Below are 20,190 nucleotides of genomic sequence, written 5' to 3' on the forward strand. Positions count from 1 at the left end.
AAAACATACCTGGTTCCTACCCCTTTCCCCAGGGCCACTGTGCAGTCTTTCCCTTCAGCCTATCTACCCACATTCTGCCCAGGAAGCTTTCTAAAATACCCATCTTGTCTGTCTCACCTGCCCCAAACCTCCAGAAGCTCCAAGGGCCTACAAGAAAAGCCCGTGCTCTTTAGCCTGACACTCAAAATCCTTGGCAGAAGGCCCCTGCAACTCCTATCTTCCCTTGCATGGCAGCCCACAGCAGGCCACCTCGCCCAGTCCCAGGATATCATTGGCAACTAAAGCCACAGGCAAGGGCACATTGATGTTCCAGGGTTCCCTGCCTAGGGGAGCAGACAGGGAGCAGATTTACTGAGGGCCAGATAATGACAGGGGACAAGATGAGACCGAGAGATGCTGCAGCCCACTGGGATGGACCTTGAATGCTAGGCCAAGGGGCTTGGACTTCCTGTGGGGCCATGGAAGCCAGGCCAGGGATGGGGAGTAGGGAGCAGCCCAGCCAGGTCTATGTTACTGATTTTCTAAGGAAACATCCACGGTAGAGGTTTGGAATGGGAGAGGCCCAGACTGGCGGGGGGACACGGTAGGGACTGGACCAGATATGGGCTGTGAAGAGGCAGTGCTGAGGAGAGGCTGAAGTTTCTAGCAGTGTCTGGATGGGTGGCTGTGGGGGCCAGTGTGTGAGTCTGTATTTGCCCAGATGTCCTTGCCAGGCTGCTGGCTCCACCAGGTGTGCATCAAGGAAGATCCAATCCTCATCCTCAACTCCTTCCTCTGGGCCTCTGGAGCTGGAGGTGACTCCACCCCCACCCCAGGAGAAACCCCTCCCTGTGGGGCCCCCAGGCTAGACAGAGACCCCTGTCCCACCCTGGACCAGCCCCTGTGCCCATACCTGGCTACCCAGTCCCCCCTGGTGCTGGTAGAGGGAGAACCTCTCTTTGGTAGACTCCTCGGCGGTGGGGCTGAGGGGCTTAGGGTCAGACAAGGACCGCTGCAGGGTCTTCATGGGGCGAGGCAGCGTCTGCTGGCGGAGAGCGCTGTCAGCCGTGAAGTGCTTCTGGGGACTCACGTGAGCCTTGTTCAGCCTCTCACTGGAAGCAAAGGAGGTGTCCAGGAGCCGGTGTGGGGACAGGGGTGAGACCGGTGAGTAGAGGACCTGGGGGGACTTGGGAGGCTGGCGGCTCACGAGCTGTGACAGGGACTCCGGGGGCAGCTGGGCCTGGTATCCAATCTCCAGGGGATCTGGCTTCTTTTTTTCGAATCTGCCGAGGGGCCCTGGGGTGACGATCTGGATGCCAGGCAGGTAGGGGCTGATGGCAGTTGGCCCTACAAGCTGCGGCCCAACCACACCCTGGGCCTGCCCCTCGGGCTCTGTCTGGCAGGCCAGGCTCTCCCCGCGTCCAGTCTTCTCTGGCGCCGAGATGTACCTGACGATCTCCACCTTGGGGTCAGTAGCGGCTGTGATGTGGATGGCTGGAGAGACTCTGGGCAGCTGGTCAGGCTCCGTCTGCACAGAGCAGTCACTGATGGTCTGGATGCCCACGCTGCTCGTGGCCCTCGCAGCAGCGGTTGCAGGGGACGATGAGGCGGCAGCATCATGCTTGCTGTCAGAGCCGGAATCCGAGTGGCGGGAAAGCCGGGACCGGCGGCGGCGCACCGGCTGCTCCCACTCGGCACTGTCCTCGTCATCAGTCTGCACGCTGCAGTCCGCACTCCGCCGCACCCGGCGCCGCCGGCTCAGGAGGTAGCGGCCCTCCCCATCCTCCTCGTCTGTCTGCACGCTGCTGTCTGCAATCCTCCTGACCGCGCAGGGCTCGGGCCCTGACTCTGGCTCGCAGGCGTCCCGCAGGCGAGGCATAGAGTGCCGCTTCTTGAGGCCGCTGCGGCCTGCCTCCCACGGCTCCTCTGTCTGCAGTGACATGTCCGAGGCAGAGCTAGGGAGGCCCCGATGCAGCCCGGGCTCCCGAGGCTGCCCAGGCCCCTCCGGCCCTGCCACGGCGATGAAGGCTGTGTGGGTCAGGGGTGGCCAGTACTGGCCATTCTGAGCCAGCTCCGTGGCAGCTGGGGGAGGCCCTCGGCCAGGTGCCTCGCAGGCCACGGGGAAGGGGGTCTTCTGCCGCTGCTTCTGTTCCTCTAGCTGCTGCTGCAGCTGCTGCTGCAGCTGCTGGATCTGCTCCAGCTGCAGACGCTGCTGTGCCAGCTGCTCCCTCTGCAGGGCGAACTGGGCCTGCCGTTCCTCCTGTTGCTGCTGCAGCACATGGTGCTTAATGGTCTGCAGCTCCTGCAGCTCCCGCTGCACCAGGAGCTGCTCTTCCTCACGGTGCCGCTGCAGCTCCACCCGCTCCCGCTCCAGCTCCTCCTGCAGCCGCAGTTGCCGCAGCTTCTCCAACTCCACCCGCTCCCGCTCCAGCTGCAGCAGCTGCTCCTGCTGTTTCCGCTGTCGCTCCTCCTGCGCAGCTTCCTCCTTCTCCAGCCCTGGCCGGCTGAGGGCCCCGCTGCCGCCCCCGGGAGCAGCATCTACCTGCGGCTTCTGGCTGGCCAGAGGGGCTGGGGCTGGGGGTGGGGCTGCTACAGCCTCTTTGGCGGCAGCAGGGGTGGCTGTGGAAAGAGGCTCTTCCCGAGCTGCCCCTGTTGGCAGCTCTGGCCTTGGTGGGCCCCCAGCCCCTGGGGCCTTAGCAGCAGCAGGTTTCCCCAGGTACACAGGACCCTCAGCAGGTGGAATGCTGGAAGCAGCGGGGAATCTACTTGGTGCAGGATATCGGTACAGCCCTGTGGGCCCAAGAGGTATCCGGGGGGCAATCACGGGCATGCGTGTCAGGCTGGTGAGCGGCACAGCTGTGACCCCACCCGACACGTAAGGCCTGTACATGCCACGGCGCACCATGGGCCGCAGTACTGAGGCGGGCTGGGTGGTTATGGGCAGTGTTGCAGCAATTGGAGTGTTGATAGTAGAGTAGATCATGCCGTCGGCTGCACGCACGGTGGCTGTGGATGGCAGCAGCTGTCTGACTGCTGTTCCCTGGCCTACCGTAGGCCTGTACTGGGCCAGGTTCCCAGGACTTGGGTGGCCCTCTGGGAAGGTGGGGTTCCCAAGGAGGCCAGGTCTGAGGGGAGCCAGACCCTGGGGAGCGCTGAGCCCAGGCCCGGGCTGGGGCTGATACTGCATGAGGTCAGGGCCACCACCACCACTGCCATGCCGCCCTCCATACTGGTCCATGGAGTTGAGGGCTGCACACATGCGGCTGATCTCACGGGCAGTGGTGGCACTGTACTGGGCCAGACTGGCCTCCTGGAAGCCAGCTGCATCTCCCCGTGGGCCATACCTGTGGTCTGAGTAGATGTTTGACACTGAACTGTAGCGCCTCATGGGAACTGGGTGAGTCAAAACGTCTGTGGGGTGACGCAGGTCTGTGTACGAGCCATACTGCAAGCCCTGCCCAAGGTAGCGTCCATCCACAAAGCCCAGGCTGTAGGAATGCTTCAGCGAGCTGAGATCCACAGCTGAGTCTCGTCCAGGGCCCTGGAAGAGCTGCCCAATCCTGTGGGCATGGTAGTTGAGGCTAGCCTCTGCCAAATTGGTGTCAGACATGGAGGAGTATAGCCTGCCGTGGAGGCCCTGTGGGTAGGGCCTCTGCTCCTCGTGGGGCCCAGGCCCCACTACCCCCTGTGCCCGGTAGGTGGGGGGTTCAGGAGGCTCAGGGTCCCGGGGACTGTAAAAGGGGCCGCTGCTCTGGCCAGGTAGGGCAACGTCTGACACACTCTTCTCAGGAGCGCTGGGGGTGGGGTGGAAGGTGCCTGTGCAGCTACTGCCAAAGGGGAACTTGTAGACCATGTCACAGCATGCCATCTGGCTCTCAGGCCTCATCCCAGTGAGGTCCAGGGCACCTGCAGGTTCCTCTGGGAGCAGTGTGGTCACAGTGCCTGCTGTGCCCTCTCCCATCTGCACCACCACTGTGTGTGGCTTCCTGGCACCTGGAGCAGCGTGTGACCGCAGCTCTGCAGGGGCAGCCCGGTGGGGTTCGGCACCAGGCTCTGCCACTGGGCCCGATTTGAGGCCAACACTCTGGGCACTGCCCATCTGAGTGATTAAAACGTCCCTTCTGGCCAGAGGTGCTACCTGGTTGGGCAGGTTATACCTGGCAAACTTGGTCTCCCTAGGCCTTCCACGGGGCCCACCTCGGTATGGGGCTGTCTGGACGGCCTGCTCTACCTGCTTGACCTGGGCCAGGCACACAGGGCTACCCGCACCCTGACCAAAGTCAAGCCGGCTCTGGAAGGGGTCTCCATAGACCACAGGCTGCTTTTGCTGAGCCATGAGCACAGATGAGGCCATGGTGATGCTCACGGTGGTGGCGGTGCTGAGGAAGGCATGGGTCTGCTCCTGGGCATTGAGGTTGATGACCAAAGGCTGTACAGCAGTCGACTGCCGTCCTGGGATTGGATCCAGGGCAAGGCCGTACTTCCTCGCTTCCACGGCAAGAGAGGTCAGGTCCATGCCCTGGTCAGTAAGGATGATAGGAGTAGGCTTGACAGCTGTGCGAAGGTCTACCACGGCACTGCCTGGAGGCCTAGGGCCTGGCTCCACCCTAGACGTTCCAGGGACAGAGGAGATCCGGCACAGGGAGATGTTCTCAGCAGGGAGGGCGCCCCAGCCATAGACTGCCAGGGGCCCATCCGTGCCAGCACTGGGTGCCCGCGGGAAGCCAGGTGGCCCAGGTGGCTCTGGGGGCAGCTGGGACATACTCGGAGGTGTTGTCTGGCTATAGCTGTGGGTGGTGGGCTGGGTGTCAGTGGGTGAACACACTGGGGAGGTGGAGGCACTGGCATGTACCATCCTGGTCTGGCTGGAGGCATCTGATGCCAGAGTGATGACCATGAAAGGGGCCTCCTGAGAGGGCTGCTGCCACACCAGGCGAGGTGTGCTGGGCCGGTGTGGCGTTTGTGTGCCCTGAGCCACCATGGGTGTTGGGGTCGGGGCACCAGGGCTCCGAGGCATGTCCGAGGCAGGGGTCGGGCTTGGCGTCTGTGTAGAGAACTCGGCTGTGGCCCTTGGGCCCAGCTTGCCAGGGGAGAATGTGGGACTCTCTGAAGGAGAAGATGGAGAGAGAGGTGGGCTGGAGCCTGCGAAGTAGGAATACCCCCGGGAGGCCTTGTGGGGGCCGCTCTCACCATCACTCACACTCAGGGGCTTGTCTCTGGCAGCCCGTCCACTGGCAGTGGCGCCACTGAGGGCCTGGGGTATCTCCTCAGTTTGGGACCCGTAGTTCGCAGTGGCTGGGCTCTGTCCATAGCTGTGGCCTACAGCAGACGGTGAAGGGCTGCGCTCAGAGCCTGCTGGGGAGGTTGGAGTCATATAACCTCGTGACAGGCTGGCTGGACAAGGAGCCACAGCTGTGGTGGCTGGGGTGCCAGGGCCCTGGGAAAAGGATATGCCTACCTCCTTGGAGGCAGAGCTGGGGGAGGCAGGAGAGCTGTGAAGCTTGAGGGGGTCCTGAGGCTCCTTTGCAAAATGCTGAGTAACACGGACATCAGGAATGACTCGGCCACCACTGCTATCTGAGGAGGTGGAGGTGGAGAAGGACACAGGGGCAGCCAGCTGGGTGGGACTGGTACCAGGGGTGAGTGGGCCGCCATTTTGCTTCATTGGGTCCATGTACGCACTGTCGGCATTCAGAAACTGCTTCTCCTTCTTCTTGTCCTCCGCAAAGGCCAAGTCCCGGGAGGAGGCCTGCCGCATGCGGGCAATGCTCTGTGATGTCTGAAGGATCTCCTCATACACGGCTGTCCCCAGGCTGGCCGGTGTGCCCTCAGGGGCAGGCTGTGCAGCCCTGCCATAGTCCTGGTCGGGGGTGTCCTGGTACTCAAAGGCACACTGGCTCCGGGTACCAGTGGGCTGAGAGGGGCCACCTGCCACCTGGCCCTGTTGCCGCTGGAGCAGCTCGGCCTTGCGCATCATCTCCTCATAGGCCTCCTCTGCGCTCTTCAGGGGCCGGCTGGAGCTGGGAGTGGTGGAGCTGCCTGAGGGCGTCTCAGTTGGCGAGTAGAGGGACATGAAGGTGGGCAGGTTATACTCACTGCCTGACTTGTAGAGCCGGGTGGGGCCGCCATCCAGGGCTTCAGCCTCCGAGTCAAGGGAAGGGGAGGGCGAGTACTCGGAGCAGGAGGAGCGATGGAGCTCCTCCATCTCAGCTGCCTGCCTCAGCTCCTCAGTCGGGGAGGCATCCTCGATGGGGGACAGGTTGCTCGGGGGGGTCTTGGAGCGCTCGCGCCGCCGCTGGGCCCGCAGTTCTTCCTTGTCTCGCCGTGTCTTGCGGGCCGTGCTGCGGATACGCTGCTGTTCCACCTCCCGCATCTTCTCCTGCTCCCGTAGCAGCTCCTCCTCCTCCCGCAGCTCCTCCTCCTCCGAGGAGTCCTCGATGGTGGGCAGCAGGGGCCCATGTGAGCGGTGCCGAGCCTTGCGCTGCTGCTTTGCTTCTTCTAGTCGCTGCCGGCGGCTGGGGCTGCTATCGCTGTCCTCCTCCAGGGAGGACAGGGAGGTGGGAGAGGTGCCCGAAGTGTAGCTGGGTGTGGAGGCAGGCAGTGTGGAGGAGTGCTCCCCACGGGAGCGGTCCTCTGGCGAGCCTGTCAGGCTCTCCATTTCCAGCTCCGGCTCCCGCTCCAGGCTGGGGTCAGGACCTTGGCCCAGGTCCAGCTCATGGCCATAGCTGCCCGTGCTATTAAGCTCAATGGTCTTGAAGCGGCGGAGCCCCCCCTGTAGGGCCCCAGTGCCATCGCTGGCCTCGGCTGGGCCTCCCTCAGAGAGCAGCTCCTCGTAGCCTGTGGTGGCGTTATGTGGCAGACGTCTCTTGGGCAGCACTGCTGGGTCTTGGCTGGGCTCAGGCCGGGGCCTGGGGCCACCCTTCTGGGTGCCATGTTTGGCCAGGCCATGCCCAGAGGGGGCAACGTCATCCTCTTCCAGGTTGTCTTCTTCAGCGCTCATCTCCAGTATCTGTCGTCGCATGAACTCCTCATCGGTCAGTTCTGCTGCCCGGGCTGGGGGCTGGGGTGGGAGAGGGGACAGGCCACCCTCACTGCTGTCCTCCACGTAGTCGTGCCTCAACTGGCTGCCAAAGTCATCTGATGACTCGGCTGTGTCCTGCTGCTCCCTCTGGCGCCCCCACTCCAGAGAGTCTTCCTCCTCCTCCAAGATATCCTCCAGTTCCTCATCGGAGTCATAGGCCTCAGGCATGATGGACAAGGAGTGGGGCCTCCGTTTCTGCTCCTCACCACTGCTCCTGGGTGGCTTGCTCTGCTCGCCCCTGGGCGCTGGGCCCTGGGCCTCCAGCGAAGGCCGCAGGCTGCTCCCCACCTTGTGGAGCTCGGAGGGGCTGGGCGGGCGAGGCCCTGTCACCCCAGCGCTGTCCAGCTGCTCTACCTCCTGCTGTACAACGCCTGTGATCTCGCTCTGGGAGCTGGAGATGCCGTCGGACGAATAGCCTGTGTCACTGAGGCTCTGTGGGCTCCGAGACAGGTCCTGAGAATAAGGCTTGCCTGCCAGCTCCTGCAGCAGGGTGAGAAGCAGACACTGACTCCCCATGGCAGACAGCTCACTGGAGAAGCCCAGCCCTCTCTGTCAATCCCAGGGCCCTGAGGAAGGGGTCCTCCACCTCCCAGGGGAGGGCCCACCACCTTCCATTTCTCTGGCCTTAAAAACCCCAAGCAGCCCTAGATTCTCAAAGAGAAGCTTTATTAGATCTAATGGTAGCAAAATCCACCCAAGCATTCAAACAAGTGCCAGACATAGGACCAGCCTATAACTCATAGGCTCCAGGCCCACTAGGGTCTCATCCAGGCATCCCTTACCACCTCTGTGGCCCCAAGGGACCTGCTCCAGGAACCAAGCCCTTCTCTAGACCATCCCACCTGAGAGCTAAGGTCCCTGGGAAGTGAATGGGACTGACCTCTGCCTCCCCACCCTTGGGGGCTTCTGGAACAGCCTTGACGACAGGCGTGGCAGGTTCAGTCCTCCGGGTCCCCATCTTTGCTTTAGGAGTCCCAGGGGGCAGGGTAGTCTCCGGAGGTGGTTTCGGCCCAGGCTCGGTTTTAGCTGGGATTCCTGTCTTCTTTTCCTGGGCACTACTCAGGGTCCTGCTAGGTTCAGAAGCCTTGAGGGGCTTGGCCTGGGGGCTGGCCTTGGTGGGCAGGGGACTGGCCTTGGCAGGCAGGGAGCCCGATGGCTGGCCCAGCCCCTGTGGCCCTTTCTGCTTCAGAGGGGCTGCTCCAGCTGCACGGAGAGGGGCCCCCGAGGGGGGCTGCTGTGAGGTGGGCAGCGGCAGGGGGGTCGGCTCTCCCAGGCTGCCCTCTAGTAGCCGCTTAGTTTGGCAGTTGAGACAGAGCCACTCGGTTTTCTGTAAGGAAATGGGAAGGGAGGGGGTTGATGAAAATCAAAAAGACACTGAAATACTCAAAGAGTATTTCTATGACTATTTCTGTAAGTGTAAGCAGGAGAAAGTTTTCTAAAGCATGACCCCAAAGGCACAAGGAGAAAATGACTAATAGATTTGTTGCCCCCAAATGACAGACTTCCCCATCCTTCAGAGTTCAAATGATAAACCAAAAAGAAGGATCTCTTCGTTACCCTGTAGAGAGCTTTTTCACCTGGCAAGAAAAGGAGGAGACCTGCAGGGGAGGGGAGGCTACAGGTAGCACATGAGTCTGGAGAAGAGGGGGAGTTGGTGTGGAGTCCATCAGTCCAGAGCCCATGCAAACCAGGAGTAGCCTCAGACAGGGAGCGCCTCCTAGGTGCCCAGCTCCTCCCTGGCCTCCTAGCCCTCAGGCCTCAGACACCATCCTCCCCACACTCTTCCCAAGTAAGGGCTGTGCTGGGAGGCCACAGGCTCCTGGGGCCAGGGGAGGCATCTGAAAGAAGCCCTGCTGGGAGGATGGGGCCAAGCAGTCCCCTCTGCTTATACCCCCCAGCCCAAGTCACCTTGTCCAAGGCCAGCAAAGACCCTCAGGTGGAAGCCTCCTCCTGCCCCCAGGGCTCTGGACTGTTCCGATGGGGACTGTGTGTGCCGGCACTTAGACCAAGGGCCCTGCTTCCTACAGATCTGGGTGGGGAACAAACACTCAACCGTCAGTCCACTACTCTCAGGGTAATCCCCTCTGTCAGGTTCAGTGCTGGGGACTGGAGACACAGCCATGATTAAGACAGACACAGGGGCTGGCATGTAGCCTTCCTGGAGACCACAGCCCCAAACTGGTCATCCAAGTATGACGTGGATATCAGTGGCAAAGTTCCTAGAACACCAGAAACCAAGTCTACTTCCCCAGCTCCAGCTGTCTGCACAGGAGTGAGGTCTGAACATCCCAGGCCCTGCATGGGTGATTCCTGCAGCAGGTCAGAGGCTGACAGGGGCGTGTCTCCCAGGAACTTCCTCCAGAGTCAGGGCTCTTCCTTGGCAAGACTGGAAGCCCCACCCTGGCCCACAGAGTGAGGCGGAAAAGAGGATAACCACACACTTATGTCTGCTCTCACCCTGGAGGAGGGGGAAGAGCCTTGGTACTCTGACCCTCCTGCTGCTGGTCCTCTCAGGTGCCCAGACACTCAGACTCCCACTAGCAGCTTGGCCACTAGGATGGGCCATTAGGAGAACCACAAGACCCAGAACCACAGGATCACAGAGCCAGAAGACAGGGCAAGGAGGTAGCCTGTGGCCCTCGCCAGCCTAAAGTGGGCTGGCAGCCTCAGCACCCTTACTTCATACACTGCCCTGTGCCCAGGTCAGACCCTAGCACATGTGGCAGATCCTTGGATCTGTACTCCCACAGTACCCCCAGAGGGCCTGCCCTCAGCCTGGTATCCTCAGGCCACCATGGCAGATGCCATATCAATGATTCTGCCCTGGTTTCCTGCCTGCAGGGCTACATACCACATCTCTGCCCTGGGCGCCAGCAGAGGCCAGACCAGGCAGGTGGCAGGCCCTTGGTGTGTGTTAAGGATAGGCCCGATCCACAGGCTTGTTACTCAGAGCCTTGAGATTGCTGAGACTGGAGCTCTGACTCTGCCCTGAGGCCCAATCCTACACACAGCCCCTAAGCAGAGGGGCCCAGCTATGGAGGTTGACCCTTCAGAGGTCCTACATCTACTCACCCTATTCCCTGGCCCTAGCACCACGACTAACTCCCTTTGACCTTATCTGGTCCTCTATGCACTCCTGACACAAACCCCTATGAAGCAATGGGTGCTGGCTACTTGTTGGGTCTTGGGCTCACTTGGCTTAGTCACCCCTAGAGGTGCCTGGGGAGAATGCTAGGCAGGCTGAGCTCAAGCCCTGAGATGGGGCACGGAAGAGCACAGATGCTCAGCCTGAGCCGAGCCCCCAATGCCTCTAACATCACCTAGGGACACAGTGGAAATCCCCCCACCTCAAAGAGGATTATGAAATGACAAAAAGACCCTGGAGACATAAGAGGGGTGTAGGCAGAGGCCAAGAGAGTTTTGGAAATGAGAAAAGACCCCAGGATCAGCATGATGGGGTTAGGATCTGGGCCCAGACCGGGGGCTGGCCTATGGCAACACTGTTCTGGCTCCACTTTGGGACCCTGCACACAGCCATTCCAGCTTAGGCCTCTCGAGGTCAGATCACCTGCCCTGGCTCACCTTAGGGGCTTGGCAAACCTCTGACCCCTGCCTCTGGCCTGCAGACCCCACCCCAGAAGCAACAGTCCCAGTGAAGCAGTGACAGTGAAGGGCACCTTGGAAAGATTCTCTGGATGGAGGAGGCAGACCTAATGCCAAGTGTTCAAAGCCAGCCTGTGTGGCAGCCTGCTTACCTGAGCCCAGAGGCCCAGCCCTCAGCAGAGCATGTCACCTGTGGTCACATGCTCCACAGGGTTTTGTTCCTTCCCACGCTTATTCACAGAGACAGCCAGGCTGCAGAATGGGCTGCCCAGCTGGGCCTCTTGCTCCTGGCTCTGCTATAACAGGCGGCCAGGGAGGGAGGGAAGGCAGGCAGGGGGAGGCATGTGAGGTAAGGGCTAAAAATAAACACTGGACCTGGCTGCTGGAGGCCCTTTGCCAGCTCTCTGGGAGCGGGGAGAAGGGTGCAGGGCACTGGGGCCTGTTCGGGTGGAGTCTGAGGAGACTTGGCACAGACCTAAGTTTCTGGAGAATGGGGATGGGGTAGGAGGCTGGCCATGAGGAGGTTCTATGCCTGAGGGCTGGAGCACAGGTCCTGATTTCTTTATTCACTCAGTTCTTTGTTTGTTTTTTTTTTAATTTTTAAAAAAATTTCTTCTTAAGAGAGGGAGACAGAGCATGAGCAGGAGAGGGGCAGAGAAAGAGAGGGAGTCACAGAATCTGAAGCAATCTCCAGGCTCTGAGCTGTCAGCACAGAGTCTGATGCAGGGTTCAAACCCACCAACCATAAGATCATGATCTAAGCTGGCTTAACTGACTGAGCCACCCAGGCGCCCTTTTATTCACTCAGTTCTCATCTCTGCCCCCTGACAGCATGCCCTCCCTCACCCCGCCCCCTGCTCATTCATTCCATTTTTCCCCTTGTTCGTTCATTCACTCATCCATGTTTATTCCCTCATTCATTCATTTACCTGTACACCCTTTCTTGTACTCTCCCAACCCCACCCCCAGCCAGCCCCAGGGAGCTGCTACTTTCTCTTCCCCTTTGCCTGACCCCTTGGCAAGTGGGCAGGGGATGGTCTGGGACTTAGGAATGGACAGTGGGACACTTGATGACCACTTCTGCCTTGCCTCCCTCTGTCCAGTTCCTTTCTGGGGGCAGCTAGGAATGCCCCAGGGTAAGCACCACCTAATGGTGGGAGATGGGGTCAAGGTGAAGAAGGGGAAGTGAGTTGGTGGAGTACTCCACGGGTGGATGAGCCCTGCTGCCTTCCAGGATCACTGGCTACTGTGCCTCAAGGGCCAAGGTTGCCCAGCGAGGCTGCAATGCATGTTGGGCATCCTTCTTGCACTGCCTGCCATTGTCTGAATGACCCTGCAGAACACAATCTCTGTGTATGTGGAGCTGGCCTGTGTCAGTCTGATCACGTGACACCAGCCTGACCAACAGCCCATGGCCAGCTGCTGGGCCCAACATACCCCCAGCCTCACTGCAAGACCAGGGGCAGTAGATGAGAAATTCAGAGAAAGGATGCCTGGACATAAAGGGCCCAATAGGCATGGCCAGACCCTGGACTATAGGCATGGCTGTCACTGGTGCTGCCGTTCTCCTGATGCTATGACCCTGCCCCATCCTGTCTCTGGACATCCTTAAGCTTCTCCTTTTTGGGCCTCTGCCTCCAATAAGAGGAATCCTCTCTGATATCCCCAACATATTTCTTTCTGGCTGGGTTGTGCTCTCCTCATGCTCCAGTACCAAATGTGTCCATTCCCCATGGGGCATCCTTCATGAGACCAGGGTCTTACACTGGCCACAGGATGGACTCACACTCAGATAGGTGGGGGCCAGAGGAGACTCTTTCTTCCCTGCATAGAGACTCCCTGTTAGGACATGCTGGTTCCAATCTGGCTGTGTGTTGGACCTTGCATAAGTATCTGAAGTATGGCATCTCAACTAGTTCTCCCAGAAACCTAAGAGGGAGTGCTATCACCCCCATTCCACACGGAGGAGACAGGGCTTCCTGAGACCACTATTGCCAGAGGCAGCTGCTGGCCTCTCACTTGGTGCCCCCGATGCAACCCCTTCCCCAAATAAGCCCAGCCCAGCCCCGCATATCACAGGTGCCGGGCCCTTTCCCCAGGGAGGCCCAACTTCTCAAGGGTATGGCTGGTATTTTGGCAATTCTAATAAGATCAGAAACTGGTGGTGTTACTGTAACATTTCCAATTCCACTAATTTCTTCACAAACTCTATTTTGAACTGAAAGCCAATTAAAAATTAAGCCAGAGGGTACTATTATCCTTCAAAAGATAAATAGGTAAAAAAATTTGGAATCAACAACTCTTAATTATGAAATGACTCACTAAATAGCACTATGGTTATTTTTTCAGAGGGAATTTCAGAGCAAAAAGGGATCTAGTTTTACGGCTTCCTTCATTGTCTGCTCTGGACTCCCTGTCTAGGAAGAAGGTAAAAGGTTTTATAGCTCCAAGATGTTGAGGAAAATCCCCAACCTAGCAGCCCAGACCGTTGACTCTCATCTTAGGTGGAGTCACAGCAGGTCTAACAGGCCTGTGGGGAAGTGGCAGTGGGACTGCCCTGGTCCATCCCTCCCTCAAGCCCCCGGCCTACATGCAGACAGGGTCCCTCTGGCTCACATTGTACACAGAGACACACAGTTATCCTGAGCCTGGCGGGCTGACCTCAGTTAGCAAGATGTGGGAGAGACAGTAGGTCTCTCACACAAAGTAGGTCATAGGGAAGCACACAATTGCGCCAAATGTCAAGTAGCCATTTGCTGAGGTGAGATCAAAGACGGTCCATGGCCTGGTTACAGTGAAGAAAAGCAACGGTGGTACCAGGAACCACAGGAGGGGGGCATCATGGCTGTCTACTCACACATTCCCCAGGACCCCTCTGGGGACAGCTGCATTAATAAGTAGAGCCATAAGGAGAAAGGAGTTGGAGAAGCTGGGCTACCCTCTGACTGCTATTAGGAGCAAGAGGCCCCGGGGTGGGGAGGCGCTAAACACCCAGAAGTTTGCTGTCAGGCCCATGGAACCCATCAGATCCTATGGTGACAAGGGTGGTTCTGGCCAAGGAAGTGGCAGTGGGGCAGGACATGGAGACAGCAGGACGTGGAGGAGGTAGGGCATGGGGGCAATGTTGGCTATCAAGAAGCAGAAGCTCTGGAACCCAGGAAGGTGACAACCAAATGGCTAAGGAGAGGCTTGGATCAGAATCCAGATGCTCATCCAAGAGTCAGCATGTGACTGAGACATGTTTGGGCAGAATCAGCACTTCCTCTGGCCTGGCCCAGGGGCTGCTGGAAGGAGTTGTCAGGAACATTTACACTCTTGAACTGAGACAGTTTTCCCCTTCTCTCTGTGCATGTCTTGCTGAGTGAGGAAATGTGGGCCAGGAGGTCTCTCAGGGACAAGGGTCCCCCAGGCTGCACCAGCTCAGTAGTCCAACAGGGCTCACAGTCCCTCAGGATCAGGGTGCCCCACTCAACTGACAGCCAGTGTGTGCCTGGTAGTCTCTGGACTGGAGCTCCTCTGGCTCTCTGGTGGCCCCTTGGTGTCCCCTCCCCACCCTAGTCAGCCAGGCCAACTGTCCTCCAGTGAGCCCTTGGATCTAAGGAGATAGGTGGCAGTATGGGGCCTCGAGGGCCACATGGGCATCATGTGAGGAGGTCACTTTTCTTGCTTAGAGCTGCCTCTTTCTGCATGTTGGAAAATATGGCCTGTGACAGCCAAAGCAGTCTTCTTTACCACAGTGGGCTGCTCCAGTGGAGGTCTGACTCAAAGCAAATCAGAACAAGGTGCCAGAGACTCCCTGCCCCACCACTGACCGTGCATGGCTCTGCCTAGAATCCCCAAGGACTCAGGTGGCTGCCTGTGTCCAGGAGGAAGGGCTTTGGCTTGATCATCTCCTGATGTGACATAGCTGGGGGTGTATCTGTCTGTTAAGATGAGCCAATCATTCATCTTGACCCTAAGGGCATTTAAGGGAATGGGACACACCAGCTATGCCCAAGGCAGCCAAGGTAGGCTTCACATGGATGGCCCTGTGGGCAGGGCAGAGTGAGTAAGGGGAGGAGCAGAAGCAGCCTCCAGGCCCAGGCTCATCCAACTCTGCCCAGGTACCTCTGTATCTTCTGAGCCTGCCAGGTGGGCTCCAAGCTTTGAGAGAACACTGGGCCTCCTATTCTTTTCTATCCAGCTCTGCACAGCACCCAGAACCCTTCCCTGGAGCAAGGATGCAGAGAGATAGGCCCTAACCCCAGAACTCTCTCAAACTTCCCTAGGGGTAAAAAGAACATCCCTGAGCATCCCCACATGAAGCCCCAGGAAGAACTAGGCCCAGCCAAAGGAAAATATGTGGCCCAAAGACTAGCTCTGACAAGTAGACGTCAATACCCATGACCTCAGAAGAGGGGATGGAGGGAGGATACCACCTGGCTGGAGCCTGGGGCAATGGGGCATAGCCCTGTGCCTAACAGCCCTTCAACCCCCTGTGTGGGTCATAGACGGAGGGCAGGGTGGGACCTCAGGTTCTTCCCACCTGAGCAGGGGAGGTTGGCATCTTCCATCCAGGCCATGCCCAGGATAGCTGGGAATGAGGAGGCCAGTTCAGGGTGCTCTGAGCCTAGCTACCTCTAGGACTGGCCTCAGGGCACCGGTTAGCCAGTCAGAGGCAGCGGGCACCATTACCCCATCCGCTGTGCCAGTTAGTTTTCTGAGAAGAACAACAAACCTGGGGCAGGGATAGAAAAGGGAGTACAGCCCCTCTGTACCTGTGTAGGGGCCCCACAAGTGCTGAAGACCTGGCTCTCTGTAGCCCTTTCTGGCTCCCATGCCTCCCAGGCCCCCCATTACTCCAGGTCTTGGTCCAGCTCTCTTACCTCTACCAGGTGGGGCGTTGGGTTGAAGCCACACAGGTTGCACACCTGGAGCTTGCAGGTGGTGCAGGTGTTATAGTTGGCTGGGCCCTTGCTGCCCACGTTGAGCTCAGCTTGGCACAGTGGGCAAGTGGCCCTTTCCTTCGGCGTGGTCTTTGGCTTGGCAGTAGCCTTGGTCGCTGCCTGGTGTTCCACTCTGCCATGTTTTGGACTGGTTGTTCCCCCAGTTCTTGCCAGGGCTCCAGGCCCCGATCCAGGACCTGGTCTGGCTCCAGGCTCAGTTTTGGCTCCAGGTGCTTGCCCAGGCCCAGGTCCTGAGCCTGGGGGTCTTGGGCCAGCCTCCTTGCTGGCATCACTGAAGACAATCTTAGGTGGCCCTTTGCCGGCAGCCACTTGGCCCTGGGGCTCAGCCTCGGGCTGCACAGACATGAGGGTACTCGCCTGGGTCAGCAGTGATGCTCCAAGGCCAAAGAGCTTCCCAGTGAGGCCCTCCTGGGTCTGCTCAGCAGCACCAGGCCCAGAGGGCACTGTGGTGGCACTTTTGGCCAGGGCCTCTCCTGCAGGTGGCCTGGGATCCGCTGTGGAAGGCTTGATGGGGAGAGGAGGCTGAGGAGATGCCCTCCCCACCTCTGGAGGGGCAGCTGCTTGGGCAGACCCCGGCACTGAGGTGGCCCTGGCTGTCTCAGCCTGGCGGAGGCCTGGCTGTGGTGCCCCTGGGCCCTGCGATCTCTCTTGCTCCGGCTTCCCCAGGGGCTGTTTGGCTGGGGACTGGGCAGGAGACAGGGCCGGGGAGTGCAGTTGCTGCTGGCTCTTGGAGCGAGGCGCAGTGGTCATGTCCATCCCCAGAGCCCTCTGCATCTGGCAGTTCAGACAGAGCCACTCCTTCACCTGAGGAGGAAGTATCATGGTCATCGGGGTGGTTGGGACTGACAGTGCCCATAGCTCAGGTCGCTGCAGGCCCCCCAGCAGCCAGGGCCAGCTCCAAGCATAGGCAGGAGCAGCAAGCACCACTCAGGTGTTTCTGGGCTGCCAGGAGGCAAAGCTGAAGGGGCTGATGGCACCTGCCCTGACCTCTGGGAGCTGCCAGCTGCCTGGAGCAGAACAGGGGCAGTCACACACACTCCCCACCCCCCAACCACCAATCTGCTGCCTGCCAGGCCCTCCTGCTCAAGAGTCTTCCCCACCACCCACTGGCTGTACCTCTGATCTGTGTACATTATTCCATCTCCATGCCCTGCCTCACCAATGACCCCAAAAGCCTCCAATTGGTCACTCTCTTTCCCCTGCTGCCTGTTTTGGGCCATTTCCAGACAGCAGCCAGAGTGATCTTTTAAACCAGGAAGAAAAGGATGGCCTTAGTACAGTGCCTGGTATGCAATAGATATTCAATTAAAAACTTGCAGAATGAATAAATAAGTGAAAAGTAACAGGAGGGAGAGGGAGGCATAGAAAAGAAAAGAAACCGGGGCACCTGGGTGGCCCAGTCAGTTAAATGTCCAACTTCAGCTCAGGCCATGATCTCATAGCTCATGAATTTGAGCCCCACGTCAGGCTCTGCACTGACAGCTCAGAGCCTGGAACCTACTTCGGATTCTGTGTCTCCCTCTCTCTCTGCCCCTCCCTGGCTCATGCTTGGCCTCTCTCTCTCTCTCTCTCTCTCTCTCTCTCTCTCTCTTTCAGAAATAAACGTGTTTGTTTTTTTTTTAATTTCCTCCCTGTCCTGGAGGAGCTTAGAGTCTAGCTGAGGACACAAGATATACATGAACAATCTTGAGAGCAAAATAATGCAATGTAAGTGATGATGTAAGTAGAATGAAAAAGTTTCCTTAAGCAAGACACATTTTTTAAGAAAATGGGATAATCTGTGCCTCCAAAACAAAAAATCGTGTGCTGCTATTTATGTGATGGACAGGGGCGCCTGGGTGGCGCAGTCGGTTAAGCGGCCGACTTCAGCCAGGTCACGATCTCGCGGTCCGTGAGTTCGAGCCCCGCGTCGGGCTCTGGGCTGATGGCTCAGAGCCTGGAGCCTGTTTCCGATTCTGTGTCTCCCTCTCTCTCTGCCCCTCCCCCGTTCATGCTCTGTCTCTCTCTGTCCCCAAAATAAATAAACGTTGAAAAAAAAAAAATTTATGTGATGGACATGTAGTTTCTCTCTGCATCAACCCCTTCCCTGAATAAAGTGAGCGCATGACTCAGGTTGGGCCAATCACTGGTTTCAGCAAGGGGCGCAGGGACAGGTATGTGACCTTGCAAACAGGGCTGATCAGAGCCCTTGGTAAATGAACAATAGAAGAAAGAGGGGCTTTTTTCCTTTGGAATTACTCATAGAGAAAGGTAGCCTTAGAGTGGCCAGCAGCCCTCTTTCCCCACATGCAGCGAGATGCTAAGGATAACATCAATAGACAGTCAGAAGCGGACCAAGGTAAGGAGAGAGGAGCAGATCTGATGAGTTCATTTAATTCCCTGGCTTCAGCTATACCTTAAGTCTGCCCTTGGACTTCCAGGTGCATGAGCCAATAATATTTTTCTCTCAAAAAATCTACATACAAACCAGAGCCTATCAATTACAGGCTCAAATCCCTTAGTGGATTCCCATCATGTGTGCCATGGGAACTCACCAGGGCCCATAAGATCCCACAATCTACTCCAGCGCATTCCTCTCTCTGGCCTCCTTCCTTGCCATCCCCCCTTAGTGGTCTTACCCCAGAGATTCTGGGCCTCCTGTTCTGCCAAGTAGTCCCCTAAGCTCACTTCTGTAACCAGGGCCTCAGCCCTCACAATTTTCTCTGCCCCCAGACCAGCTAGCTATATAGGCCTCAGATCTCCCCATCAGGGCCCTCTCTGGCCACACAATCTAACATACGCCTCCCCCACCAGACACTCTGTATCGAATCACCCACTTCATCTTCTTCACAGTGCTTACTCTTTCCCGAAGTATCTACAAATTTGTTTCCTTGGGTGTCTCCTTTCTCCCCACCTAGCTTGTGAGTTCTGGTTGAGGTGTTCTCAGGACTGTGCACAGTGTGTAGTACAGAACAGGGCTCATTCCAGAGAGACTTCTTGTGGGATTAATCCCAACAACCTATTAACAGGGGGCGGGGGGCACAGTTCCCACAAAGCCAAAGCCATGAGACTGGAGATTTGGTGCCCGGTGAAGAGGCTCCTCCTCTCCAACCAGAGCTGAGGCTGCAGGCCAAGGCTGCTCCATCTGTGCTTGTAGCCAGAGCCTTTGAAAGCACCATGGTGGCCCAGTTACCAGGGAAAGGTCCAATCCAGTTCCTGAGGCAAAAAGCCCTTTCTGCCCACCCTTAGGAGTACCTCCAGTCCTGCTCTCTTCCTTGAGGCCACAGGGCTATGCAGCTGCTGCTTTAGCTGACTTGCCAGCTGGAGAGCTTGGGTCTGGCTGTCTTGCCTAGCAGGCCAAAAGCAGCATCCAAGGAGTGGGGAACACTGCACTTTGGTGAGCACCCCCTTGTGCCCAGGACCACACAGGGCATGTTCACAGTTCACATTGTCATTTAGTTTTCACAGTAGAGAAAATCAAGGTCTGATCTAATTTAACCACATACTCTTGTGGTTACCCAGCCAGGAAGTGGTGTTGTGGGTGAGACCAGCCCTGCCAGCCCAGCCCAGCTCCTGAGCTATGGCCTGGAGTCTGGTGCCTTCTGCATTCCTGCCTCTTCCAAAGGCCACTCAACCTCATGCAGGTCAAGTCATGGGTTTAGAAGTCCCCTCTGCAAAACACTGGCAGAGCCCTCAAAGGCCAAGCCCAGTTCCAGAAACCCTAAGAACAGTGATGCCACAGCACTGGGGTGTGAAGCCATCCCCCCCCAGATGGGAACTGTCAACTCACCCTACGTATTTTTGAAGACCCAAGGGAGCTTTGTCTACTTTTGGACAGAGAGAGCCTCAGAGGAAACAATTTGGGTCTCTGGGACTCAGTCCAAAGACACTTTAGAAAGTTACTCTTGGGTGGGGAGGGCTCACTTCCCATCAAAATGGGAGCTCCCAGGGGCAGGCTATTTCTGCTCACCCTCAGATGGTCCCCCAGAGGGGATTAGCCTTCTGAGGGGAGCCCCAGGCCCTGGCCCAGGGCAGCTGTCACAGACCCACTTCCTGGGGTGGGTGCCCAGTGCACACCCCAGGCTCCATTTCCACTGTGCGCTTGCACAGGTATAGCATGCCTTGAGGTGGGACTTGTGACAAGAGGAGTCTGGAATGTAAAACTCCTTATCCTGGGACTTCAGAGTGACCCTCCTTCAGGTTCTGGACAGGGTTGAATAAGGGCATGTGCTAAAACTCCTGCACTCACCACCAGAACCTTCCCTTACCCAGCCTCTGTCACCCAGGCTGTCACAGGCATTCACCTAAAATAGAACCTCTCCAAGAAACAGCTAAAACGCCCCTCAGTGACTCATCGCCCAGATGGGCACAGCTATTTCTATCCAGCCTCTTCTAGATGGCAAGGAGCCTTGACCACGCCCTCTCCCAGCCCCACCCAGACTCAGGCCCAGGCAGAAAGGCCTCCCAGGGAGGACACTGGGAGGGGAGCACTCTGAGCCCAGCAAGACTTCCCTCTGCTTCCCCCACTGATCATCAGGAGCTTGATCGGAGGGGTTCAGCCTTAGCCTCTTCCTCCCTCCTCCAAGGTCCTCATCCCTGTGT

The 20,190-nt window shown here is 58.1% G+C and overlaps 1 protein-coding gene across 2 annotated transcripts in view; it reads right to left on the bottom strand.

The window, feature by feature from the left end:
• The window catches only part of BSN (bassoon presynaptic cytomatrix protein), a 95,810-nt gene that overhangs the window by 12,349 nt on the left and 63,271 nt on the right, over window positions 1-20,190 (bottom strand). Inside the window, exons 3-5 of one of the 2 annotated variants that reach the window (XM_086698197.1) lie at window positions 15,529-16,413; window positions 7,941-8,387; window positions 893-7,540 (exon numbers count right to left, since the gene is read on the bottom strand). In XM_086698197.1, the coding sequence (XP_086554323.1) occupies window positions 893-7,540; window positions 7,941-8,387; window positions 15,529-16,413 (7,980 nt within the window). The remainder of the gene's footprint in view (window positions 1-892; window positions 7,541-7,940; window positions 8,388-15,528; window positions 16,414-20,190) is intronic. The other variant, XM_086698198.1, reaches the window with a different exon arrangement.

This window comes from Puma concolor, chromosome A2 (assembly GCF_028749965.1).
Source record: "Puma concolor isolate L17-30 chromosome A2, mPumCon1.1.hap2, whole genome shotgun sequence".
Classification (NCBI taxonomy): Eukaryota; Metazoa; Chordata; class Mammalia; order Carnivora; family Felidae; genus Puma; species Puma concolor.